Source organism: Caenorhabditis briggsae, assembly GCF_000004555.2.
Source record: "Caenorhabditis briggsae complete genome, chrIV, whole genome shotgun sequence".
Lineage (NCBI taxonomy): Eukaryota > Metazoa > Nematoda > Chromadorea > Rhabditida > Rhabditidae > Caenorhabditis > Caenorhabditis briggsae.
This window is the reverse complement of record NC_013487.2, coordinates 2774607-2802316: the sequence shown is the minus strand read 5'-3', so window position 1 is coordinate 2802316 and position 27710 is coordinate 2774607. Positions and strand designations below refer to the sequence as shown.

The following is a 27710-nucleotide window of genomic DNA, read 5'->3' as shown; positions in this document are numbered from 1 at the left end:
TCAAAAGATAATTTTGTCTTATTTTTCATTTTTGTTACGATGTTCAGTAACTTAATTCAAAAATTGAAATTAAAAAAAATATCAGTCATGTTTTGCCTTCTTACTACTATTTCTACAACAGAGACTGAAAACACAGCTGAGAATTTTGAAAGTGACATAAGAAGTGACAAAAATGATTAGAAGACCAATTGAAATGATATCAAGAAGGTAGTACTCGAAGTAAGACTGCTGACGACCATATGGATCCATTGAGGGTAGTTGGCCGAACCTGAAAATTATTGGGATTATTTTAAAAATCAAATATCTCGGTTCCTATAAAAGATATTAAAAAAACCTGTCAACTGATAAAATGCTTGTCATAATCAGCAATAGTTTATCAGTTGAAAAGATTTTGGTGGCATTTACAAAATTTGAGATAATTAAGCTTGCGTACCTCGCCGCAAACTCCACATGCTTCACAAGTGTCTCTTTGGGATCCGTTGGTTGGTTATTCAACATTTTTGCCAGACGTTCTGCATTCTTTCGGTACCTATAAAACCAGAAATTCATTAAGATGTAGCTTTTCTAGCACTTACTCGTCATTGAATAAGATTTCTTCAATAGCCTTCTTGATTATTCTGTAGTCTGCTAGATCAGTCTTATGGAGTACGGTAGCACCACCATGACGCTTCAACATCATTCCGTTTCTAGCTTGATCGGCGAAGAGAGGGACCTGAAGCATAGGAGAGATGGGTGAATGATAGAAATAGTTGTACATTTGTCATACTAGGCGACCGAAACAGTAGAAATAAATTCTTAAACCCTTTCAGCTCAAATACCTCAATGTCTTTAAGATATATCAAATTTTTTTCAACTGATAAAATGTTGGTTATATTATGGTAAACATTTTTTTTAGTTGATAGATATTTGATATCTTTCACAGAATTCGAGATAATTGAGCTCAAAGAAAAGTTTGAGATTAAGGCTCAAAATGTAACAGCTTGTAAAGTCGTTATTTTCGAAATCGGTTCCGATTCACAATTACAGCAATATTATATTAACCCCCAAGCGGCTGTACCCAATTGGAAAACAGAAACAATTTTTATAAACACAACTAACCATAACCGCTGGTTTTCCCATTAGTGCCAACTCGGTAACGCTGGCAAGTCCTCCATGAGTGACGAATAGAGACAGACGGGGATCACCTGAACATGAATTTTTAGGTCAAGGAATTTTTAAACATCACTGTTCCACACACTCAGTAAAAGTTAGGTTTTATTTTTGAGTTAATCTTTCGACTGTAAATTTAATTTATACAAAAAAATACAAATAAATTTTGTTCGGGGGACATAATCAAGATTTACGGTACGCAAGTCTGTAAACACCGCCTTCCACAGATCAGTTCTCCGTTGGCGGTCGCGGCCGGCAAGGCAAGCGCCAGCTCTTCCATCCAGTCTTGTCAGCCGCGGTCACTATAGCAATAGAACAGATTTCCCACACCCGACGTTTTTTTTTTCAGGTCAGAAAAAGGCGAAAAAAAATTAAATGTTTCACAAACTCAGTAAAATTAGGGCTTCATTTCTGTGTGAATCGTTCTGTTTTCAGCGTAATGTCCTTCAGCATGTTTCTTCTATTTTCAGCGTAATGTTTATCAGCAGGTTTGGGTGGCCGCGGCCGACAAAGCGAGCTTCTACTCTTCCATCTCGTCTTGTCAGCCGCAGCCACCAAAGCAGTAGAGCAGATTTGCGACTTTTTCTACCTACCTACAAAATTATTGAAAACAGAACCGCGGCCGCCAGGTCACTGAATCCCATCTATTCAAAAACTACTCTAAACAAAAAACCCCGACTCTTGACATACCCAATAACTCATTCTGTGGCAACCAATCTCCCAAGTACACATTCTCCAAATGATCTGCCAACGTGTCCTTCTCATTCTCATACTTCCAAATAAACGTCACTTCTGGAAGCAACTCGGCCACTTTGAGAATGCTCTTCCTGAAATTTTCTTTTTTTTTCCCAAAAAATGTGTCCTTTTGACTCACTTAAACTCCTCCGGCATATCAATTGATCTAGCGTTCGAACCAAATGAAATGAGCACATTTTTCTTTCGAAGTCCCAAAACTTTGTCCCATTTCTCTGGGAGTTGAAGGCTTTTGCGTTGAGTTTTCACAGAAATTCCTCCGATCGGAATGATTTTATCGAATGTGGGTGCTGGGAAATCCATAAGGGGGATGTGGTTGGTGAAGATGTACGAGGCTTCTGGGAGCACTTCCTGGAATTTTTTTCGCTGTTTCAGAAAGAAGATTTGGGCGTCCGCATTCTTAATATATGGTTCAGAAGGTTTAGAAGTATTAAGTTGTCCGGAAAGTAATCGATATTTTTTGAGCACAAATTTTATACATTCTTGCCGATCGATTTTCGTTCGATTTTCGCCGATCGATCGTTCGTCTTTGGAACGGCAATTATTCACTTGAAGGCAAACCAACCAATTTTCAAGTTTCGATGCCCATATTCAGAAAGGGCTGGAAGCTGAGCCGAGACTCACTGTTCGTGAAGTGTCTTCTACTTTCGGTCTACCTACTATGATAACATTTCATCATTGCCAAAGTCCGGACACTGAGAAAAATATGGTCAACTGGTGCCACACCATTTCAGTGATTCCCAGATTAAAACTAGTTGTGACTGGAGTTGGTCTTTGCTCACTCGTAAACGAACATTCGATGGGATCCATTATCTTGTGTCAGGATGTCTGTAGGTTAAAGAAAACAGAAAGCGTCAGTAGGTCAAGGTTTGCCAAACTCCAGAAATCAATCACAAAAGGGAAATTCGTGAAAAAAAGGGAGATGTTGATCATTTGGTGGAATTTTGACGTGTGACTTCAGAGAGATTTCTCCCAATTGTGCGACCGTTACAACGGACAAGTACTGTCACCAACTGCAAAAAGTATTCAATGCGTATCGTGCTTTGCGCTAGAAGCGGACACATTTGTTCTGCTTCGCGATAATGCGCACCTGCACACGACTTTGGCCACCCGCCAAAAATTCAGGGTCTAGATATCAAAACACTCGGTTACCCATCATATAGTCCAGACCTCGTTCTAACAGAATTTCATTTACTGAGCTCGCTTCAGAATGGTTAACATGGCAAGAACTTCGATAGAAGATCGGACCTAAAATCCTATTTGGATGCCTTCTTCGAGCAACATCCACCCGCGTTCTAGGCAAGAGTCATTGAGCATCTACCAAAACGTTGGCAGGGTGTGATGGACCATAATGGAAAATATATTAATTACTGAAAAGATTTTCCGAATGAATAAGCTTCTTCCGAAAATATGTTCAAAAATATCGATTACTTTCCGGACAACCTAATACGAACAACCTCTTTTGGGCGACTTATTGGAGCGGCTGAGTAGCGCTGTCGACATCGTGGTCGGCGGGGCGGACCGCGCCTAACCCTTTTGAAAAAATCCAGGCCTGTTTAGGCTTTTTTTGAAGCTCAAAACGTCACAAAATTCGAATATTATAATTCGATTTGATTTTTGCAAAATTGAGCAAAACAAGTCTATTCACAAAATTTCCGTTTGGATTTTTGTCATAATTGCTTTCATTTTCTCTCTTTTCAGTCAATATTTATATTTTTGAATTTTCCTTATTTTGAGCTTCGAAAAAAGTATGAACCAACTTAGATTTGCGAATGTTTGAAGTTTCGACAACGAAGGCGCATGAAACAAGATTTCTAAATTGAGTAACTTTTTGAGATCCGCTAAACTGGAACACATCCAGATTTTCTTCTACTTCAATATTTTTCGGCTGTTTGAAACTGAAGTCTTATATGACATGTTTTTTCAAAGTTGATACACCATCATTAATGTCGAAAACCTTACCCTCCACGACCTGACACCAGGAATCAGCTCCTTTGCCACTTTGTAGTCTTCATCTCCGATATAACCAAACAAGAAATCACCCATCACAAAGTGTAGAATATTCATAAACTTCTGTCCAATGGTCATCTTTTCTCCATATGTGGATTGTGTACCAGGCACGTAACTTGGCGCAATCGGTTGACCAATTGCTGAAGAGACATGATCCAAACGACTACAAGCAAGGACTGCGACGTGAGCACGGATTTTTATGGCGTCGAAGAGTTCTGAAATAGCCAGGGCTGGGAAAAACAAACGCCGGCGGAAACGGCGGCAAAATTTCGGCGTTTCGCCGGCTAGCCGGCTGCGACGACTCGGCTGCAGCCGGCGAGCGGCGGCGGCCGCCGGCGTTTTTATGCGCACTACGGTAGATAAAAAGTTGTGCAGTCTGCATTTTTTCGTTAACGCACATTTCTTTATTGTTTTTTGGCTTAATTTTAATCGTTTTTTGCCAAAGTTGTCTCGTTTTATTTAAAAAATGGAAGATTTTACAATGAAAGGAGAGATGGAAGGTGTTCGATTTCAGAAAGTGAGTAAAAATAGAACGTTTCGCTGAAAAGAACAATTTCCAGGTTAATCTTGTCGGCAAGATGAATTCGTTTTTTAAAAGAATCGAAATCGAAACTGTGGGAAGCATAAAATTTTTATCAACCAATTTTGTTGTCTGTGTCCAGTGCAACAAGGTCTTTACTGACGGCGGAGGACAAATGAGGCAAGAAAATATGAAAAAAATACCTTTATATTCATAAAAATCATACAGTTTCGATTTTATTTACCAATGTTTCAGAAAACATGCTGATATCTGCAGAAACAGAAACGCAGTAGAAAAACTAGCCACTACTACGAAAGCTGATGTGACGCATGTGTTGTCTAAATACTTTGCACGTTCTTCAAAACCTCTGCATTTTCTAGAATGCTCAGACTTTCGCAAGATGTGTGAGGAATTATTGAAGCTCGGGTAAGCTTTTGAATGGTTGCTACTGATTAAATAATCAAGCTTTAGGCGAGGTGCAAATTTGGAAATTGATATGAAGTCAATATTACCAAGCCGCAAAACAGTAAAAAATAAGCTTATGGAGTGTCTAGAACTGGAAATTGAGAATATTCGAAGAATGGTATTTTCGAATGTCTCGAAAAAATTTTTTATTGATGTCATTTCAGTTGGAACCTGCTGTCAAGTCTTCCTCGATTTCTTTCATGTTAGATTTCGGAAAAGTTTACGATAATTTTTTGGCTATCAAAGCAAGTTATCTATTGGAACGTGCAAATGAGAATGTCCAATTGCGTCTATACGAAATTTATGAGCAACGGCAAAAAATTTGTAACTGAAATGAAGCAGATTGTAAATACTGATGAAGGCTAATAAAAAACACATGATAAAACATAATATCAGGCATTGTCAAGTGAAAAGTATGGTCTGAAACAATATGTTCCGACGCGATGGTTTAGTGAATTCGATTGTGTCGAATCGGTTATGCAAAGTATCGATAGTCTTACTATGGCAGTTGATAATTTTCCAAAAGAAGCGTCTAATTATTTGAATGAACTGTCAAAAATCGAAAGCCGAGTTCTTTTCAAAGAATTGTCACAAGTTATTCAGCCCTTAAAGGAATGTAGTAAATACTTTCAGGTATAGATTATTTATTTATTAAAAAAACCATATTTTTAAAGCCAATAGATCACAATCCAAGATGTTGTGCCATTCTATTTATCACTTCTAGATGAATACCAAGAACAACATGCAACAGCATCGGTAAACATGGATGGATTCATGATTTCCCAATTGTCATCTTTTTAGAAACATCATTAAATCATATTAAAATTTGCATCACTGGCCATACTCAAGCAGATGGAATCTTTGGCACCTGCCCATTACGTATGTAGCAGTGTATCTCTCTCCTACGACAAAAAATCTCGTTGCTGTTCAAATGAGACTAGACAGTCATAATGTATTCTATTGTCTCAGTATCTACCGAATATTTTCATAATTTTCAGATTGATATTGATGTGCAGAGAATTGTGGATTCAGAAATGGAAAAGATTATATCTGTTCTGCCGAAAAGAAATGGAAAAGATTATATCTGTTCAGACGCTTCCAGCTCCCCACAAGCCACGCCGAAACGGGCTATGACATTTGTAGAAAAATGTCTTAGCAAGTCTTCAGCTCCTTCACCGATCTCTTTGATTGAAGAGCGCATTTATTATGAGCGAGACTCTCGCCAATGCCAGCCACAAATTTATTGGCCTATGGTAAAATCGATATATCCGAAACTTGGAAAAGTCGCATGGAAATTTTTTGGAGTACCCACTACAGAATCGGATGTGGAGCGCTCGTTTTCTATTTTGAAAAACGTATACACTTCGAATCGACTGTCGCTGGAATCGAAATTTTTGGAAAATCTAATGTTAATCAAAGAGATGCCTTAAAATAGATTTATTAGTTTCCATCTAATTTCTGAAAAACTCGCGCTCCAAAAATCGATTTCTCAACATTTTTCACTTTCGTTTCCAATTTTCTCTGATTATTTTAAAAATATTAGATTCTTATTCATTTTTTTAATTCTCATATTTGTTCATTTTGTTGAACTACTTCGCGCACACACAGCATGAACGCCGGCGCCGCGGCGCGGCTGTGTTTTGAAAACGCTGCGTTTCGCCGCCGTTTTTCGGCTGCGCTGTGAGACGGCGGAAAGCCGGCGTTTTCCCAGCCCTGGAAATAGCAAAGATATGATAATCAACCACTGATTAAAAGTTGTGATCAGGAATCGAATAATTAGTTTCAGAAACAGTAAAAATTTTGACCTAGCTCTTGTTACTGGTCTTCAGGCTCTCGGGCACCAAAAAAACTGAATTGTTTCAACTTGGGTACAAGCGTTGTGGGAGAAAAAATGGAATAATTCTAGTCGTATTCAGATAACTCCTTTTTGAAAACAACGTTTTTACAAATGGATACGTACCAGCCCTTGTCTTCATCATGTACTCAAATTTTAAGCTCAATTATCTCAATTCCAGTGAAAGATACCAAAAATCAATCAACTGATAAAACGTTTGTCTAAATATCACCGACATTTTAACAGTAGACAGATTTTTGATATCTTTCACATGAATTGAGATAACTGAGCTAAAAATCATTTATGGTACACAAAAAATGTTCCTACTCACCATAAGCACAAGTGTCGAAGGGTTCTGTGATAGCCAAGTCGAAATTTTCAGCCTTCAATCTTTCTAGCAATTCCTTGTCTTCCAGAACTTTTCGACATTGAGAAGCGAAAATTGCTGACATTGCAGGGGCGTGCTGGAAAAAAGTTTAATTAACCAAAAGTACAAAAACGGACCAAACAGGGGTCTTTCAGAAATCGACAAATAGCTGAAAAACTAGGAATTTTCAAAATATATGTGAATGCGAAGTTTTCAATTTAGGTCTGTTTAACACTTTCCTATGTTTTCAAAGTGATAGTAAACTTGACAGCCAAACTCCAGACTTCTGAAAATGGTAAAAATGGCCGAAAATCAACTGAAAATTATGTTTATGTATCTAGGTCTTATATTTTAAAATTCACCGTCCACCTTTACCATTGAAAATGGTATCATGTTTCCTAATCACAGAAATGTGAAACGGACAAAAACCGAAAATTCTCTGTTTCACAATGCTCCTAAAATTTTCCAAGTTCCGAGTTTGAACTATTAGACAGTTCTCAATTTCGAAACTCACAAAAGCCATAAAAAGAGGATTCGAATTGTCTGAAGTCCACATTTGTGTCATGAACTTCTCCATAGCTGCGATTGTGGTAGATGTGTCTTGTCCTGGTGGAACTTTGATAATCTTTTTTGTCGACTTCATTGCTGTTTTATTTTCTTGCTTGAAATCGATCACTGGCATTAGAACAGTCTGGAAAAATTTTTTAGTATAATTTCCTTTGTTTTTACAGTTATTAACTGAACATCGAATCATGAGTTATTTTGTTTCCACATGAATATGAAGATTTTGAAACGGCAATTTTTAATTTTTGACTTATGCGTTTTGTTAGCTATTTTTCATTGAAATTTCGTTGAAAATAGCTATTTTAGATGTCAATAAAACATAACGAAATTCATAGAAAGAGCCAAAAAATTTGAGAGGGTATTAAACAAGAATAGAGCTTCTTTTTTATAGTTGACAACTTTTCTGTACAAATTTATCTGAATGAGATATACCGCGCTAAAATAATTGTTAGTTATACGACCAGAATCTCAGTACTTGATCAGTTTCAAGCTGTGTAGCTGATTTAAATAAATTTGTACGAAAAAGTTGTCAACTACAAAATTAAAGCTCTAGGTTTGTTTAGTATACTCTGAATTTTTCGAACAAATCTAAATTTTCTGAAACATTTTTGTAGGGCGTCTAATTAGGCATTTTTAACAAAAAAAATGCAAGCAAATAACTGTAGAATTCAATCACTATTTTACCTTTTCAAAATTTCATATTCCGAACCAATAAAAATAGTCAAAGTTTCTGATCTTTTGGCTGATATATTCATTTTTTGATAGAGTAACTGAAATCTCATTTTTCCATTTATCAATATCTGGAACTACAAAAAATAGAGTAACTCCTTACCACATCATGACCAGCATCAGTGAGTGTATCCGAAACGGCACCCAACATTTTAATATGACTGTGACCGAATAAGTTAGTGTACATCAGTATCTTGTAGGGCTCCGCGAGCCCTATACAGGCTAATAATACTGGAACAATCCATAACCTCATTTTTTAGAATGAATTACAAACTGTATACAAAAGATGGTTTATGAAGGGGGAATAGTGTGGTTTGATTTTATCAATTTTTGGGCTGATAAGGCGATAAGATTGCAGGAAAGAGCGTGTGTTTTTGGCTAGTGGAGTTTGTAGTTTCTAGGAAGTTGAGCTGAAAAGGAGTAGTTTTTTGGAGAATCGGTGTTTTGAACAGATTGAGCATTTCATATGTCTTTGGCTTCCGTCGGTCGGCCACAACCGCGTAGCGGGGCTTTTCAAAAATTAACTGTTCCAGAATCATCTCATCAGCGATCCTATTTAATCTTGTTAATATTTTTGCAACACAAATATGAAAAGTTGAAAATAAAAGAAACCCAAATAAAGTTACTGTTTCAAAATGTTACTTTGGAGTTTTGAAAAATGTATAGGTTGATTTTTTTTTTCATTTCGTTTTGAAAACATGTCAATTTCCATATTATAGTCGAAAACTAGATATTTCTTGTAGAAAATAATTTCTCTTTGACAGTTGGCTCTGGGAAATTAGAAAACATTTTTTCATAATTTGAGAATATTTTCTTACGATTTTATTTCTTATTGTTGCTTTAAGCTCACTTTCCAATTTGATTGTAATCAAGCAAATTTGATACTTGATTTGTTTGTGACAGAAAAAAGGAGCCAAAGAACGAAAAACCACAGCTTGATAACAAAAAACGCCGTTTTGACAGTTATCATTCTCTCCGTTAATGAGATTGATAACACCTGCACCTGTCAATCAGTTCTCTTTGAAACCGGAACAATATTTTATTTGAACTATACATACATCATTAATTTAAACGTTAATTGACTAATTTAGTAAGACATTGTTGAACGTTTCATCTAAACTCGAATGTCTTCAATGAAACTGTTATAAGGTACATTTCTTGGTATAGTGAACTCCTGGAGCTTGCCTCTAACCAAATACCCATAAACAAAGTACACTTTTTGAAAGCGCTGTCCATTTCGTCGCCAGGCACCTGGCACCGAGAACTCTTATCAGAACGAAATTGGTGGCGAGACGAAAATAAAAGCCAATTCTTATTGTTCTCATCAGGTGACATTGAAGTTTTTGTTCCTTCTTCTGTACTGTAAATTTTTTGCTCCTTTGTCCATATTTATTAGCATGTGTTTTTTGAGTATCTCTATTAGAGCCATTGCTAGTTGTCGATCTCAGAACCATCACTTGATCTCCAGAAGAAAGTCTTCTGTGTCATATGACAAACTTGAAACCGAAAATTGGAACAGATTGTTCAAAAAAGTTACACGGTCGCAAGTGCCCCCTATAAACCGGGTACGGTAGCCAAAATAATTGCATTAGCTACATATTATCAAGCCTCCTTTTAAAAAGTCTTACAAAGAATATGTTAGTACCTAACAATTTTCCAATGTTTCAGAACCCATATGGTCTCGTTCGCTTGGGTTGGTGAGCCCAGAAAAATCCCGCTGGCCGGGAAGGATTGCGAGGAGACATGTTGTGAACTGGATCCTCAATGCAAGCATGTTCATGGATCGAACGATAAATCGACTTCCAAAAAATTTAGTGAGTTTATTTTTTGATTTCGATGTTAATTATTGCTCCTATCATAGAGCAAATGCTAGTCGTTTATTCCCTTTTTTCCTAAATTAGATTTTTGACTAGATTTGGAACTCTACGCTGTAGCAGACAGAGCTTGCAGATTAATGGTGTATAGCAAAAGGGTACGGTAACAAAGGGGATGTGTAACTGTAAAAATCCATTCTCTCACCATCAATGAATATTCTGAAAAATCCGTTATCTACGAGGTTGCAAGCTTTACCGAACATTGCACCAATGAAAAATCGGATCAAATTTCTAAATTAAATTAGCTGAATATTTTTTCTAGGTCTCACCCCTCTTCTGGTATTCTTTGCTCCATATCTCCTCTACGTTCTCATCATCGCTCTTCTGAAAAATCTGGAGTCGTGCCTATCGGACAAAATCGAAATCCTCCAGCCCTTCTTTGTTCTCTTCATCACAATCACAGAACTTCTAAATGTGACACTTCTTCTACCTCCTCGGAGATTAGGAACAAGGTCGGACGAAATCATGAAATTCGATGATAGAGAGGTTCCAAAAACGACCAAGTTCACACTGATGAAAGCAGTTCAAATACTTCATGCCGCTATAGCTGTTGCGTGAGTTTTGGGACTTTTTGAGATCCTTGAATATGGCTTCAACTACTACCGTAGTATCATCGAATTGAAAAACCAAATTATATTACGATATTGAAACATTCTTAATGAGAAAATTGTTATATTTCATTTTTCAGCTCAATTTTTGCATTGTTCATCAACATCTCAAATCAACTGGTCCCTCCCCTCCCTCCTCCTTACAAGAGTTACGAAGCACTTGTATGGACTACGATTTTGATGTTTTCTTTTCCAATCGGGAAAGCAGCTTTAGAAGGAAGATGGATGTCAAGATACAGTAAGTTCATAGGATAGCCTGTTGTCAGCAACATGGCCGCGGTCGGCCGCGGTCTGGACGTGCATAAGATCAGCCACTCAGAAACGTATAGGGCCACAAGGCCGCCTTATCCCAGTAGTATTCTTACCAAAATGCCGCGGTTCTGTTTCCCACAGCCTTGGGTTTAGGAGAGAGAGAGAGAAGGAGAGAGAGAGAGAGAAAGAGAGAGAGAGAGAAAGAGAGAGAGAGAGAGAGAGAGAGAGAGAGAGAGAACCTCAATGATCCTCCTGATGTTTTCAGACATCTCCACCATCATTCTCAACACCGTGGCACTACTCGTTGGATCCATGTTGTGTTTTCCCGATGTTTACCCCGTCCCTCAACCATCTGAAAAACTTTCGGTCATCACTGGAGCACTCATTTTGACGGGAGCAGTTCTTCATCTTCGTTTCGCCTACTTTTTCAAGTTCCCTCCAAGACATTTGTGCCTTCTGACGATTCCAGAGTATAGAACATTGCTGAAACCAAGTTTCGGATGGGTTTTGCTGTTCCTTGGGTGAGTAAACTGAAGGGTTTGGGAAAAATTCAAAATGTTGTTTTTTACTATTTCCATATCTTTATTAGAGATGGTACTTCTGATTACTAATATTGCTGTGTCGGTAAAATTCCCCTCATCTTAAGGACCTTTTTTGCGGCTCCTATGAGAGATATCAAAAAGTTATCAACGGACAAATGTTTATCATAATACCAAAAACATGTTGTCAGTTGTCCATTTTTTATATCTTCTACAGGAAATGAGATACAAAGACTTAAGGTTGACGGTTTGGGGCATTCGTTTAATGGTAACTAAGGATCAAAATAGGGATACCAGTTAGCGTTAGAGATGTAAAAATACATATTTTCCAGATGCCTCTTCTCCCTTGTTACCACCAAACTTGTATTGGAAACGTCTCCAGTTGAAACTCGATGTGTTCGCCAACTCGTCAAATTTCTCATGATTTCAGTCTCGGTTTCAGTATTCATGTGGGGTATCAAACTCGCTATGGGCGTTCGCAAATACTGGTTCCCCCAGAAATCAGGATTCCGTGCTCTGAATTTATAATTTTACTTTTTTGAAGCTAATGAAAGTGTTGTATATCGGGCTCGGACATTGATCGTTTGTTCACATCTTAATGGTAGTAGTATGAAAAATTATCACAATTATAAATTGAAAATGTGAAACTGTTTAAAGGAGGCCAGACACGAAAGTCTACGGGGTTTTATTGGGGCGAGATCATGCATTCTGACGGAAAGTCGTGCGATTGCGACCAATGCGCGCTATTTGACGAGAATTTATTTTTTTTAGTACACACTAGATTTCTTCAATGTTAGGCCATAATTCCAGACTTTTTGTCGATATTCTGTCATTCCATGATGTCGCCGCATGAAAACAGAAAAAAACGAAAACGGATAGGTGGGAATCGAACCCGCGATGCGCGACCGGTAGACAACCTCTACACCAAACGGCGCCTGCTGTCGGCTGCCGCTAAAACGGTTATGAAACGAGGAGTGGGCCGCCGCTTGGAAGAACGTTCGGGTTCTCGCTTGTACGGCAACATGGAGTTATGATTGGGTGACCATACATATTTTCTGACTGTGCCGTGTCATATATCAAAAACTTGAACTTTAAAATTTTTCATGGCTAGCCTCCTTTAAAAAAGCTTTCACAAAACTTTCACAAAAAAAAATCAGTTTCAGTTTCCTAGTATCAACTTTCAAGTTTTTAGAGAATCAAGTGGTATTCTGGTATAAAAGTAAATAAAAAAATTCCAATTAGACAAAAACCACAGAACATCCATTTTCATAAATTAGCAGAAATCGGAAGAAACAAAATAAGACTCATTTCATCTTGTTTCTGGAACAGTACTTTCTCTAATAGAACGGTACTACTTTCAACTCAATTATCTTGATTGCTTTGAGAGATATCAAAATTTCGTTAATTGATAAAATGTTCATCATAATGTCACCAACATTTTGTTAGTTTTTTTTTGATATCTCTTAAAGGAACCAAGATAATTCGGCTAAAAGTAAAGGTACCTTGTGAGCTTTGCGTTTGACGTTATAAAAACCTTAAAAACCAATTCGTCACTTTTAATTTTCCCATCTTCCAGCTGACTCAAAAAAGTAGTTGTTTACCAACCAAACCTTCTTCTGCTTCTTTGCGTCTCTCAGTTCCCTCCACTATCTTTTATCTTTCATATAAAGAACACACCTTATGCTTGAAAAAATCATTTTTTTGAATTTCGAAATCTCTTTTCAAAATACATGACGATACTCGGATTTTCGGAATTTTCTGGGAATCCGGAGAAACTTCTAGAAGATGTGCAATGTATCGGAAAATTGGATGAGCATGAAATCGATGGGACAGGTAAAAGTGAGTTCCGTATAATTTTCGGTATTGATTTTGATATGTTCGTCGTGATCTAAAGTAATGGTAAAAGAAAATTCATTTTGAAATAAAAAATACTTTCCAGAACTCGACTTCATTTTCTCCTGGATTTCACCCTATCCTCTTTACGGATTGCTCATTCTTCTCATGATTTATGACAAATGTCTCCTTGATTTCGACCCAATCCCCTTGGTATTCATGTTGGGAGCAAGTTTCTCATTTGAAATGCTTCATTTTATTTTGTTCTGTCCGCCGAAAAACTATAAAGGAGGGAATTTGGATCTCATAGATTTTCATAAATATTCGAGAGAAGGAGAAATGACCATGTTAAAGGAAGTTCATTTTTTCTGCACATTTTTGTTTTTTTTTTTGAAACATTTTGTTTTGGATGATTTTGAATGAAAACGCCTAAAGTTTTCAGAGCAATTAAACAATTCTAGAGTGTTCTGTTTAAATTAACTGACAAAATTCTTTTGCAAAAATTCAAAAATGATCACCATTCGTAGAACCGCCCCTAATACAAGCGATTCAAAAAATCCGATTTTTCTATCTTTTGGATATAGTCAATTAAAAAAAACTTTATTTCTGTTTCTTATACTTCAGAAGTAGTTATCAAAACTCAATAGAAGTTATTAATATGTATTTGTTACCTATGGGTGTTAAAGTTTTAAATGTAAAATCTGTGATCAAGAATTTGCAGAAATAATTATCGTATCAAAATCGTTAAGTTAATAAAAACGGTTCAAATAACTCAATTTTTTAAAACAATCTGTAAAAAGCCAAAACGAAAACTTTCTCTGTTTCTCTAGTACGGCAAAAAATCTTTTGAAAAACCAGAACTTATTCGGTACACTTTTGGGTCTCAAGATTCAGACTACAAGACAGCGGAGCGCAATTGCTTGACGCCATTTTTTTCACTGAGAACTGACTGTACAAAGTTTTCCAGAAATAGAAAATTAAAGCAATCGTGCTCAGCTGACTTGCATTTCGAATTTTTGAGTGTCTACACAAAAAAAAAAGAAAAGTATCCCAAAATCCCAAAAAATCACAGTTGCGGAAATATGATATTTTTGAGAAACCTATATTTTGCTCACTTGAAGTTTTCTTACATGTCCAAATTTCAAAAAAAATCCTACAATTCTAATACTTTCAGCACTCTATGGATAGTATGTTACGTTGTGAGAGAATATGCCTCAAAATTCCTTCCATATTCTTTTCCTATTCAAATTATTGGATTCATTTTTGCAATAATTGGAACTTGGAGACTTTTTCATTTCTATAGACAAGGAGATTGGATGAGAGAATCTGGTAAGTTAGAAAAAATTGTGTGGGAAGTGGTTAAGCTACACAGTCGTGCCCCTTGAGTTACAAGCTCCGGCTGCCGAGCCTGGCCTAGAAACTGGATTTTGGTTATTCTAGGCCACCTTCATCGAAACGCTCATAACTTGTTTCAATGTCAAAATGTTTAGGTTCTGAATTATTTTCGAAATTGACATAAAAAGTGCTTCAAAACAAATATAGGATTTCTGATTACTGCAATTTTCGTGGTGGGACCCATGTCATGTTTATATTCATTTGAAATGACTTGACTTAACATAACTTAATTTAAAATTTTTTCTCGAAAAGCCTATGCAACAGTAGGGACCGAAAATTATTATTTTCCAGAAAATCTATCAATCGTCCTATCAATCTTCACCCAAACCATCGGAATCCTTCTCCTCCTCGGAAATCGATTTTTCAATATTCCACAATCAGATTTTTGTGCTTTTTCATGTTTGATGGGTGTCGTTTTTCATTTACGATTTTCTTATTTTTTTGAAAATCCGCTAAAAATCGAATGTCTACTCACTATTGTACGTACCAGAGCATTCGTGAAGCACTGGTATCCTTGGATGGTTGTTTTTAATGGGTGGGTTTTTTTTTCTATTTAAGAAGTTTCCTGTTTCATGAACATTCGAAAAAAACCATTAGCTTATGGCTCTAATTTTTTTTTCGTGGTATTTTGAAAAATCTAAACTTTTTCAGACTATTGTGGTCCGGACTCTCCCTACTAATTCTTTTACCACCAAACAGTCCGTATACTGTACCCAGGCCACCATGTCTTGTACACAACTTCATTGGTCCACTCGTTGGTTTTTGTATCCTTGCCCCAATTATTTTCTTTGGCACTATTCTCAAAATGTATTGTGATTTGGGACCGATTAACTATGACTACTTGTTTTTTGTGTGACTTTTTTGAATTTCGAATTTATTTCCATTGATAAACTTTCTGTGATTGATGTAATTTTCTAGAGTTAAAATAGCTTAGTTTTTGTAAAGGGAGATTATCAGAGCTAGATTTAAAGAAATTAATGTAACTTCTGAATGCAGATCCAAAAGGCGTAGTGAAACATTGACAATTCTAAACAGGAAAGCTTAAGAAAAACTGATAAAACACATGAAAAACAAGAACCTTGATATCCAAGAAAAAAAATTTTAAGATCAGCTTGGAGGCAGTCACAGTAAGTAGCAATTGTGCAAACGATTCAACACACTAACCTGAAACGGTAAAAATTTGACTAGCCCTATTTTCCTAGATGGCATGGTAAAACTGTATGGATACTAAAAATGTCTTGAGCTAAATTTTCACAAGCTTCAAACCAACACAACGCACTTCCAATAAAAGAACCATAAAAGCGTGATCAAAAAATTAGTAGGGAACGTAGCATGTAAGCTATCGATAGACCGCTAATTTTGCAACAACGGAGCTTAACCGGCAGTGTTGCACTACCAATGTTATTTGGTCCGCTCCTCAAGAAAGACTCAAAAATAAATTAGCTTGCTCATAAACAAAAACTAACCAGCTGGGCCATTGAACATAGGATCATTTGACAAGAATCAAAAAAATGCAGTATGTGCTTTTCAATTGATAATGATATTATCACTGCTTCCTTACATTTGAATATAACTATTAAATGAACAACAAATGGACTTTTCAAATTCAATAAGTCTATACAAATTCGACGCAATTCAATTAGTACTATTAAAATACCCAAATTGCAATACATACCACCAAGCCAGCCATGAAACTCCTTATTTCTGTTCTTCTGATGCTCTCTGTTTCACAACAATATCAAAACTTCCAGAGTCTGAATTTAGGAATATAAGAAACCTGAATCAGTAATAGTTGTCTACTATGCGTTTCTTCTCATTCCGTGCTTTCTCAGTCGAGAGAAACACAAAATAGGAGACGCAGACAACTGAACAGATTTTTGTGTCTTTCCTCTAACACACACTATGCTTAACCCGAAGCACAATACTGACCACAATTCTTCAAAGATGAGGGTTCGCAGACCATAACTTTTCTGGGTATAAAAGACAGTAACATTTACACTTTAACATGGATTTCTTAGGATCTTTAGCTTTACATTGTTCATTTACTGATAGAATTAACACTTCCAGAATGACTCGATTCTCTGGAAAGAGTGTGATCATCACCGGATCCTCTAATGGTATCGGAAGAGCCACCGCAGTGCTCTTTGCCAGATACGGAGCCCAAGTGACAATTACTGGACGAGATGCATATAGGTTGGAAGTCACTAGACAGAAGGTTCTGAAAGCTGGAGGACAAAATGTGAATGTTGTGGTGGCCGATGTGACTGATCCTCAAGGACAGGATAGGATTATTCATTCGACTCTGGAAAAGTTCGGAAAGATTGATGTTTTGGTGAGTTGTGGTTGACAAAGACACGTAATGCTTCCATCTAGCTGAAGAAGAACTGACATAGGCAATCTGAAACGTTCAAAATGTTCTTGAAAAATCAAAGAATGGTCTTAGCCAAAGTCTTCCAAATTCAAAAGTCGTGCTAATTCTTCCAGGTCAACAACGCTGGCGCCAATATCGTCGACGGTACCATGTTCACCGATCAATCCATGGATTTGTACCATAAAACATTCCAATTGAACTTCCAATCAGTCGTCGAGATGATTAAGAAGACCAAGGAGCATTTGGTGAAGACAAAGGGAGAAATTGTTAATGTTTCGGCACTTGCTGCAGGACCACAGGCGGTATGTATCGTTCGAAATTCCATTTGAACCGAGTTACCGTAAAACCTGTATTAGAAGGGCCCCTGAAATTGTAGGCCCCTCTAATTGAAGTACCCCCCCCCCCTAGATACCCGTCCTTCTGAGACCTTTCTGAGGACTCAGAGACCTTTCCTTTAGTACCCCTTTCTTTTTGTATGAAACATAAATTTCAAGATCAAAATGACATGTGAGTTATGCGGATTTTACTTCCAGTTTCCCATGGCTCCATACTACGCCGCTGCCAAAGCCGCTTTGGATCAATACACTCGTTGCGTGGCCATCGATTTGATTCAATATGGAGTGCGCGTCAACTCAGTCAGTCCTGGTGTGGTTTCCACTGGATTCATGGGTGCAATGGGACTGCCGGAGCCAATACAGGAGAAGGTAAGAAAAAAAATACTGTTTCGAAATGAAAATTTAAGTTTTTGAGTAACTTTTGAAGACGTTCGAATATTGGCAATATCAAATTCCAGAACAATATTATTCATTCCAAATAAAATTTAAAAAGTTAATAAAATTTTTTTCAGGCCAGTTCCTTCCTGGCCTCTCGAAAAGAGTGTATTCCTGCTGGAGCACTGGGAAAACCAGAGGATATCGCAGAATTGATCGTGTTCCTGGCTGATCGTAAACGTGCATCCTACATCATCGGGCAATCGATTGTGGCTGATGGAGGATCTTCCTTGGTAGCCGGAATGCATGCTCATGATCCGAAGGATATGTTGGAACTTTGAATATCGAATTTAAATAATGTGTTTCAAATAAAAATGTTGATTGCTTATTCTACTTTTGAATACCATAGCTAAACAACATTATGTTTTAAAACAATTGTGCTCTACCTTCAAATTTCTAGATTTTGAATTAGAAAATAAGGCATTAGAAATGTCCCACAATTACAGTAGCGGCCATCAAGATGTACAAAAAAGTATTTTTCAGTTGGTTTCAAGCTATTTTGACCCCATTTTCTGGAGTCTGGAGTTCGGTTGTCAAGTTTCCGATAACTTTGGTGTCAAAGAGACCTAGAATGAAAACTTTGCATTCATAAAATACAAATGCCTGTGGGAAAGGATTTCGTAATATTCAGCAAGTTTAAACCAACAAATTTACAACGGAAACAAACTTGAAATTGTTCTTTTGGTCCCTCTCTTTATGAGCCTAAAAAGTTGTGGTCAAAATTGTGCTGTGATGGAAAGAAAACACAAAACTTGTTCAGACGTCTGTATCTCTCATTTTGTGGCTCTATTTTATCATTCTCAGATTTTGGTTGGAAGATGTTAATATTTCAAAGGGCAAAGTTTGTAGGAAATGAGGCAGTTGAACCAGTGAAAAATGAACAGAAAAAGTCCCACATTTCTCTACCTTCAAAAAACAAAAGAGGAAAAATAGGAGGCGCAGACGGATAAAGAAGTTTTGTGTCTTCTTTTTACCACGGCACACTTCGACCACAACTTTTTCTGCCGAATAATAGACTTTGGCTTCTCAGTAGATAGATTTTCTGGGAGTATGAAAGGCATCAAGGTTGTCACTAAAAATATCATTCTGAGGATTTTGAAGCATTTCTGTTCCCCTATTCTTCGTTTTCCTAGCTTTCCAACAATGACTCGGTTCTCTGGAAAATCTGTAATCATTACTGGATCCTCTAACGGTATTGGAAGAGCTACCGCTGTGCTTTTTGCCAGACACGGCGCCCAAGTGACAATCACTGGACGAGATGCTGAAAGGTTGGAAGTCACCAGACAGAAGATTTTGAAAGCTGGAGGACAAAATGTGAATGTTGTGGTGGCCGATGTGACTGATACTCAAGGACAGGATAGGATTATTCGATCGACTCTGGAAAAGTTTGGAAAGATTGATGTGTTGGTAAGTTATTGAGTCAAGACAGACGACAGCAGCTGGCCCAGCGCTTCCTGTTCTTGTATCTCCAAAACTAGTCAACAACCTCTCTGTTAGCCAAAGTCTTCCAAACTCAAAAAAAAACTTAACTTCCCAGGTCAACAACGCTGGTGCTAATATCGTCGATGGTACCATGTTCACCGATCAATCCATGGATTTGTATCATAAAACATTCCAATTGAACTTCCAAGCTGTTGTTGAAATGATCAAGAAGACCAAGGAGCATTTGATAAAGACAAAGGGAGAAATTGTTAATGTGTCTAGTATTGCCTCAGGGCCGCAAGCGGTATGAATCGTTCCGAAATTCCATTTGCACCGAGTTATGCGTCTTTCAGTTACCAATGGCTCCATACTACGCATCTGCCAAAGCAGCATTGGACCAATATACTCGTTGCGTGGCCATAGATTTAATCCAATATGGAGTCCGTGTCAATGCAGTCAATCCTGGAGTCGTTTCCACTGGATTCTTGAATGCAATGGGACTTCCGAATCCAGTTCAGAACAAGGAATGGAAGTTTTCAGTTCTGAAGAAAATCATTTTATTTTAGGCCGAAGCTTTTATGGCTTCCCGAAAAGAGTGTATTCCTGCTGGAGTGTGTGGACAACCAGAGGATATCGCAGAACTGATCGTATTCCTGGCTGATCGCAAACGTGCATCCTATATCATCGGACAATCGATTGTGGCCGATGGTGGATCTTCTTTGGTAGCCGGAATGCATGCTCATGATCTGAAGGATATGCTGGAACTTTAAACATTATAATAAAAAAGTGAATTTATTGAAATAAAATTGCGTTTGTTATATTAGCTCATATAAGGTTAATGAAACAGATTATTCACAAAAATAAATACAATTGTTCATGATAATTATACCTGCTTCAAATAGTCAACAACTTGAAAAACAGTTAAAAATTGAAGATAACTATTTTTTGTTTTCAACCAAATAACAAGACAAATTCTGATCTTATAAACTGGGAAATTTGAAGTTAAAAAATCAGAACAAAAATGTTTGAAAAAACGTCGGAAAATGGAAAAAAAAATGAAAAATTTTACTTAATGGAGGGCTCTTCTATTAGAAGCGCATCTAAACCAAATGAACTAGAATAAAAAAACACTCTTGTGTACTTTTGATCCCTCTCATGACGCGTCCAAAAAGTGTGGTCAAAATTGTGCCGAGGTAAAGAGAAGACATGAAAATTTGTTCAGTCGTCTGCGTGATATGAGCAAACTGAAACGGTAAGTTTTTACCTTAGGTTTGCCAGTAGTATCTCACTAACTTGAATACAATTGCCCGCGGTATGTCCGGGATATCAGGTTCCTGTGATAAAATAGAAGAAAATCAACAAGAAATGTAACAAAATCGGCTTTTTATGAACAAGTTAGAAAGAAACAACAAATAAAAGCTTAAAATTCAAGCAAACTCACTTGAAATCCTTAAAAGAGTGCCTAAAACAACCACGAGCCAAATCCAAGCTCGCAATCACTCAAAACTAAATTCAAACTGTGCGCGCGCCGAGGGGGATAGCGGAGTGTCGTTGCGTGGGTAGAGGGAACCTTTAGAAGGAGTTGGAGGGTAGATGCACCAGGCAACTATACGATACAAACTTGCAACGGTCATCAAAGCCTCCCATTCCCGAAAATAATGCTAAAACAGCCTGTTTGCCGCGCCTCCGGCGCTTCAAACAGCTGGCTGGGGCGCCTTCGGCGCAATTTAACCTATATCTTTTATTATTCGTGGATTCGGTCTTCTGTCTTACTCAAAGGGACACGTAAATATATACTGTATTTCAATTTTTTAAACGTGTGCGAACAAACTGACTGAGAGAGAGAGAGAGAGAGAACAAGATAATGATTATCTGATATGATATTGTTGATGTAAACCGTGTTCGTCTCAAAAATCTTTATTCAAAAACGGCATTCACTAAAGAAAATATCCTTTCTGCCGCTTCTTATCTATTCCAAATAAATCTTGGTTCCCTTTGGCACATATTCACCCATATCCATAATCAAGACAAGACGATGACCTCTGAAAATTTTCAATGTTTCAAAATCTCCAAAAAGTTTTTTTGTGTTTAAAAAAAATATAATTTGCTTACAAATAATAATTGAAACCCACAATTTCGGAATATCGCCAATCGTCAATCCCGAATAACTGGCCGTTTTGATTCTTCGCATTCCCATGGTCACATCCTCTTTCAACAATCCATAGTAGAGGCTCGCTTTCGGAATATACTCCTCCGTGCTTCTTTGTTTTCGAACCAACATTGTCTCAATCGCCGTGATCAGTTTGATGCATGAAAGAGCTTTCAGGTTACAGTAGGTGCTGAAAAGGGGTCGAAATTGAATTTGAAATTTGCAAAAAACCGCTCACTGAGTCATTCCATATTGCTCGGATGGTTCCACAATAATCAAGCGGAGACGGATTGGAGTTTTCGGATTTGGGCGGGACTTGACGGATGGGACAATGGTAAGAGTACCAGCATCAGATGTTGCAGAGTTAGATGAAGTGGGTGCGGAGACTGAGGGACTGGAATAATTTTTGAAGAATAATTTTTTTTACATGGGTGCTGAATCAATAATAAATGTTTTTTTAGATTTGTAATATCTACATACTGAAACATTGAAAATTTATCACAAAGGCGACATATACCATCCCCAGTGGAGAAATGGACTCATTCATAAATACATAAAACTGTTGAAGCAGGCAATTTTGTAGTGTTTTTTTAGAGGAAATACTGTATTTCAGTTTCCATTAAAAGTATCACATAAATATTGATACGTTCCGCACAACGAATAGTCTACTTTTTAAATAACTTGGTTTATCAAAATTCTGAAACCGTGAAAGTTTAGTTAAAGTTCGACATATGCCATTCAAAATGGAAGTTTGTAATTTATTCGTAATTTCAACGTTTTAATCTTGTTAATAAATTCAGTAGATTCTACTCAGGGAATTTCGTCCAATTTGCCGTGAAAGTGGGCTGCCTTGAAAGTGGCCCGCCGTGGTGGGGGCAAGGGCGCCCACGTGGTGGGCAAAAAGCCCAAAACCAGGGCACTTTGCTCACACCATACCGTAGTCATGCCCAAGTCTAGCCCAAAGCAAAAAAAAGAAATATAAAAAATCTGTAAACTATAAAAATGTTAGCGATAATATGCTTAACATTTTATCAGTTGACAAATGTTTGATATCTCTCATAGCAATTAAGATAAGTAAGCTCAAAGAGCCAGTTTTGAATGGATATCTATAAGAAGGAATACGGTAAGAAACTTAAAATTAGAATGCTACCAAAATTCATCAACTGAGATTCTGTTTCAAATTAGTAATATCAAAATGTTGAAACTGTGAAATTTTAGCACAAATGTTTTAATCTGATTTCTCTTACGTCAGTGTCAACCGCGAGCTAGCCGCCGACGCTGGCTTCACGTCGATGCCCAACGAATTCATCTCGGTTGCTTTGGTCCGTTGCTTTCGACAAACATCCTTCTCATAGTTCTTCTTACTCTCCTCACGAGATGTTCCTTTCCAGAAACAGTTCAAAGAACTGCAGCCATTTGTTCCATCCGAATTTTTGACGATTCCATAGCAAGCGTTGCACAGGTAATGATCGCATCTGAAAATTTTTGAATTTTGGTTTATTTTTTGAATTTAGGGAAAATATTTGTTTTGGAATCTTCAAAAATCAAATTTTCGTTTGAAACTCGGAAGATTTATTTTCGATTTTGAAGTCCCGAGAAAATCCTAATTTTTCAATGAAACATCAAAGACTTTTAATTTTTCAGAAACTTTGTAATTGTCCACTTTTTGAGATTTCAATCCAATTGTTTTTTATTTCAGAAAATTTCGATTTTTGAAATTTCATGAAGTTTCTTTCTGTTTCAGAAAGCGACGTTGATTTTATGAGGCTTTCAGTAGTTAATCACATTGAAAATGAACTGGATTCAATTTTATTAATCTTTCAAAATTCCAGTTTTGCAATTTTCAGAAACTTCCATTTTTCCGGTACTTTTCTCATAATTTCGGAACTTTGGATAAAATTTTGTAAAATTTCCATTTTTCAGATTCTTGTAATTTTCCAGTTATATATGTTCCGGTATTTTTCAAATTTTCGAAAAATTCCTTTGGTCGTAAATGAAAAAGCGGAATCATTCCGATGTTTGAAATTTTGAGAAACTCCAACTTTTGAAAAAACAATTTTTCAAAATTTTGATTTTCGCGAATTTCGAAATTTTAGGAAATTTCTTCGCTGTTTCAGGTAGTTTTAATAGTGAAGAAAATCCAAAAATATCTAATCCGTGGCCGTCAACTGAATCCAATTCCTGTAGATTTTCGCAAATTCTTTTTTTTTTTGCAATAAATGTGTCCAAGATCTCAAGTTTTGGAGTTTCGAGAACTTTCCATATTTGAATATTCGTAAAATTCCATATTTCGAAAAACCTCGATTTTTTTTTCGAATTCCAAAAAAAATATTTTGTTGTTTCAAAAAGTTGACTTAATTTTGAATGATGTTTTTCGAAATTCAACCAGAACTCCATTTTGGCAACTGTTTCAAAACTACAATAATTGAACATTCACCCAAAATTTTCAATTATTTTTTCAAAATGTGAATTTTCAAATTTCCGTCTGATCTTACCTCCCAATGGTACTCAACAAGTTTGACTGGAACTCCTTTTTGCACGGACCATCACATCTGGCCGTGACAGGTGTCGGTGGACCGCCTGGATTTTCGAATTGTTATGATTTTTATGAAATTGCTAAAAAAATTTCCGAAAAATTCTCGGTTCCCAAAACTCAAATTATGTTAGCCGATTAAATTTAAACTAGTTGTTATATCATGAACTTTAAAAATTCAATTTTTTTCAAAAAAGTTTTCCTCACCCAAAGAAAGACTAGAAGAGATCTTTCGAGCCAGCTGAGAAGCTTCGCGAATTTTCGAAAACTTGGAATCACAATCCGAATCTCCATCTTCCTCCCAAGAGATAGCGTAGGTGTAGGTGCATCTGAATATTAGTGAGCTACAGTAATCCAACATAACAATTTAATTTTGAAACAAGCTTATTTATTTTTGAAATCTCCACCTTTCTTGCACTAAAAAAACGGAAAAATCAGAAAACAAACAAATATGCTGAAACTGCAAAAAAATGGAAAAATTCCAGGATAATTTCTCAACAAAAAATGGAAAAATCGACTAAAGTAATAGTAAAAAACGCGATTGACAAACTAGGAAAAAAACATCAATTTCTATGGATAACAGCATTATTTTTTTAGAATTGAAAATCTACAGTAACCCCATTATCACTACACTCACTGCAAGGTTGGAGCATCATAGGCGACTCGGAGCTCTGCACTCTTTGGATTTTTACAAACGTCTCTTATGAATCCGGGGATGATTGAAATGATTCCTCCTTCTCCAGAAGACGTTTCATCGGACCCCACACGACATTTTTTGGATTCAGGTTCTGAAGAATCCTGAGGAGTTGGAGCCGAGGGAAGCGTCCAATTTTTGAGACTCAAATTGTCCAAAGAAGCGGCGGCATGAAGATTTTGAGATTCGAAATCGGTCATTTTATTGGAATGTCTTCGAAAAGTGTCTCGATTTGACGAATTGAGAACGATTTTTAATTGGTTGGAAGTCTTTTGAAAATAGTTGGCAAGGCGTTTGAATTCAAAAAAAAAGAAGAATCTACGAAGATAGAAATTAGGAGAAGAGACAAAAAATGAATTTCACGTGAATTTTTTTACAGTTTCGAGCAATTTTTAAAAGCGACCTTTTTTGACACTATTATCTTTACAGCTGATTAGACTTAAAATTAGACTAATAAATTATGATTCTCAAAAATTTAATAATTGAAGGAAGATTTTTCAATATTTTATGTTTCAAATTTAAGACTTCTCACAGTTTTTGAGTTATTTCTCAATGATTAAACTTCATTTCTGGGGTTTTCTTCCAGTTTTAGTTTCCTAAAGACCAACAGAAAAAAATTAAGACACGTTCTCTGTAGAACTCCACTTCAAGCCTATTGTTCACTACAAAAATATTCAAACTTGTTTTTCGGAGTTGATGTTATATGTATCTTTTTGGAAATAATGTTAAAATTGTACACGACGACAGATTTTCAGTCATTTTTGTCGAAATTAGAACAAAAATCAAAATTTCCAGCAAGTACAAACTATTAGGTTTCCGCAAGATAATATGAACTGAATTGAAGTTCCGGCAGCTGTTTCATAATTCTCATAATCAAACGTTTACCCAAAATTTTCAGTAATAAAGTCAAAATTTTGATTTTCAACATTGGAAAGAACTACAGTAATCTGAACATTGGAAAGAACTACAGTAATCCATTCAAAAAAAACTATTAGGTTGGCAGGAAAGTAACTGTCCATTTTTTTATTAGTAATTAACACAAACACAGGAATAATCCAGAATTAGCAATATGCGCCGTCGTGATCCACAACATGTTGGCAATGTTCAGGTAACTTGTGGGTACCATCCCTCCAAAAGCCAGCTAGTGGCAAGTCAAAGTATCCCTCCAGTTCATTTTTTTAGGCATCAATTGTGTTAAAATCCTTAAGCTCCAGATGACGTCGTATACTTTTGAATAACCAATGATCTGATAGAGCTGAATCAAGTCTTTAACGGGGGTAAAGGAGAACCGTCCAGCCAAAGCGGCTCAGGTACGGCGTGACTTTCCGTGAACATGAGGTTTTTTCATTTTTTACCTGCAGTCAAGTCAGACCTGAGAAGCTTCAGTGGGACCGATCTCCCTCACCTACTTATAGTCCCGACTGAGCTCTATCAGATTATTGGATATTCGGAGAGATACAACCTCATCTGGAGAATACGAAAATTTGCACCATTTATGTGAAAAACTGGAAAAATGAATACTTTGATTCGTGGCTAGCTGGATTTTGAAGGTATTGTATCCACAAGTTATCTGAACATTGCCAACATGTCGTGGACCGCGACGGTGCATACTGCTCATCTTGGATTAATCCTGCTTTTGTATTATTCCCAAATAAAACAAGGGACAGTTACTTGCTGCCAACCTAATATGTTTTCAAACGATAGCAAGTAAAAACTATTTTAAATTAAATCTAATCATTATCCCACCGTTTGGACCGTACTTGGTAGGTCCGAGCCAGATGTACATTTTTTGTTTTTTTATTTTTCCGAACCTTAAATTTTTCCGAACCTTTTTTCACGGATATTATGAAATTTTATCACTAAATGTTCAGAAATTCAAAATATTCGATAATTTGAACTTTCAGAAATCTGATTTTTTGCAGTTTCGTAAGTTTCACTTATTTTGGAAGTTTTGAAAGTTCGGTTTTTCGCAATGCTTTCCGCTTATTTTCTCGAAATCTCTAATTTATAATTATTGAATTTATATAAGCTGATAATTTAAACCAATTTTATGTTTCAAAGACGGGATTTTTTGAGTTTGGCGAATTCCACTCTCTTCCAACTTTGAAATTGAACAATTTTTCATGTTTCAAATTCAACATTTTTGTTTTTTTTTCGTTTGAAGGTAAAACACTTACTATTTGAAACAGGGCTGTCCAAAACGGCGGCCGGGCCTCGGCCGGCCTCGAAAAAGCCTCGGCTGAAGAAAAAAGGCCTCGGCGCGCTCCATTGAGAAAAAGCCTCGCGAGGCCTCGGCCGGCCGAAGCCGTCCTCGCAAATGTGACTACGGTCAGCAAGTCGCATATTTTACGACAAGTTGCGTATTTTTTTTTAATTTTTTGTTTTTTCTCGCTCTTTTTCAGCAAATCACGCATTTTTCGAGAGTTTTCTCGATTTTTCCATCGATCTGTGGCGACATGAACATTTCGAACGCCAGTGATGGTCGGTTTAAGCCGATTTATTCATTTGTTATAACCGTTATTCAATTTCAGACACAATTCAGATGCCTCAATGGTTCATTGATCCCAACAAAACCGATTGTGAATTAGTGATAAAGAACAAAAGGGAAGGATTCGGCGGTTTTTATGCTTGTTGAAATTTTTTTTTGTTGAAAAAATTAGTTCTTTTTCAGAAAAAATGCACTGATAAACAGGGATACATGCGAGTGGTTTTTGTTCATCATGCGACCGGCGCAGAGAACGCCGTCAAATTTTTGAAGTGTGAATCTTGCTCGAGCATTATAGGAGATTGATTCTCAAAGAAAAAGATCGATTCGACACAGGCGAGACTTGAAGATTTTGATGCATGAACACAAGGTTTTTTTGTTAATTTTCTTGAAT

The 27710-nt window shown here is 36.7% G+C and overlaps 8 protein-coding genes across 8 annotated transcripts; 5 read left to right on the top strand and 3 right to left on the bottom strand.

The window, feature by feature from the left end:
- Positions 1 to 81: 81 nt before the first annotated feature.
- Positions 82 to 4251, bottom strand: CBG22339 (the record flags this gene model as incomplete). The annotated part of the gene is made up of 7 exons (XM_002647134.1): positions 82 to 268; positions 335 to 529; positions 576 to 712; positions 1099 to 1184; positions 1840 to 1976; positions 2024 to 2253; positions 3865 to 4251. Coding segments are annotated over 7 exons (1359 nt in total), but the record flags the coding sequence as incomplete, so codon positions are not given.
- Positions 4252 to 4378: 127 nt separating this feature from the next.
- CBG22338 lies at positions 4379 to 6327 on the top strand (the record flags this gene model as incomplete). The annotated part of the gene is made up of 3 exons (XM_002647133.1): positions 4379 to 4429; positions 5294 to 5530; positions 5896 to 6327. 3 exons carry the CDS (start codon positions 4379 to 4381, stop codon positions 6325 to 6327), a joined length of 720 nt encoding a protein of 239 aa, XP_002647179.1.
- A 570-nt stretch (positions 6328 to 6897) lies between these two features.
- Positions 6898 to 8644, bottom strand: CBG22337 (the record flags this gene model as incomplete). The annotated part of the gene is made up of 4 exons (XM_002647132.1): positions 6898 to 7021; positions 7059 to 7195; positions 7613 to 7789; positions 8495 to 8644. The coding sequence occupies 4 exons, from the start codon at positions 8642 to 8644 to the stop codon at positions 6898 to 6900; spliced, it is 588 nt and encodes a 195-aa protein (XP_002647178.1).
- A 1422-nt stretch (positions 8645 to 10066) lies between these two features.
- On the top strand, positions 10067 to 12192 carry CBG22336 (the record flags this gene model as incomplete). The annotated part of the gene is made up of 5 exons (XM_002647131.2): positions 10067 to 10205; positions 10528 to 10819; positions 10954 to 11111; positions 11391 to 11646; positions 11997 to 12192. 5 exons carry the CDS (start codon positions 10067 to 10069, stop codon positions 12190 to 12192), a joined length of 1041 nt encoding a protein of 346 aa, XP_002647177.2.
- Positions 12193 to 13394: 1202 nt separating this feature from the next.
- Positions 13395 to 15748, top strand: CBG22335 (the record flags this gene model as incomplete). Its single annotated transcript, XM_002647130.1, has 5 exons — positions 13395 to 13497; positions 13604 to 13844; positions 14672 to 14826; positions 15184 to 15427; positions 15544 to 15748. 5 exons carry the CDS (start codon positions 13395 to 13397, stop codon positions 15746 to 15748), a joined length of 948 nt encoding a protein of 315 aa, XP_002647176.1.
- Positions 15749 to 16960: 1212 nt separating this feature from the next.
- On the top strand, positions 16961 to 18445 carry CBG22334 (the record flags this gene model as incomplete). Its single annotated transcript, XM_045244936.1, has 2 exons — positions 16961 to 17224; positions 18434 to 18445. 2 exons carry the CDS (start codon positions 16961 to 16963, stop codon positions 18443 to 18445), a joined length of 276 nt encoding a protein of 91 aa, XP_045097548.1.
- Positions 18446 to 19176: 731 nt separating this feature from the next.
- On the top strand, positions 19177 to 19765 carry CBG22333 (the record flags this gene model as incomplete). The annotated part of the gene is made up of 2 exons (XM_002647128.2): positions 19177 to 19440; positions 19571 to 19765. The coding sequence occupies 2 exons, from the start codon at positions 19177 to 19179 to the stop codon at positions 19763 to 19765; spliced, it is 459 nt and encodes a 152-aa protein (XP_002647174.2).
- A 1659-nt stretch (positions 19766 to 21424) lies between these two features.
- On the bottom strand, positions 21425 to 25031 carry CBG22332 (the record flags this gene model as incomplete). The annotated part of the gene is made up of 7 exons (XM_002647127.1): positions 21425 to 21497; positions 21588 to 21794; positions 21843 to 21998; positions 22852 to 23079; positions 24100 to 24184; positions 24345 to 24466; positions 24775 to 25031. The coding sequence occupies 7 exons, from the start codon at positions 25029 to 25031 to the stop codon at positions 21425 to 21427; spliced, it is 1128 nt and encodes a 375-aa protein (XP_002647173.1).
- Positions 25032 to 27710: the final 2679 nt, after the last annotated feature.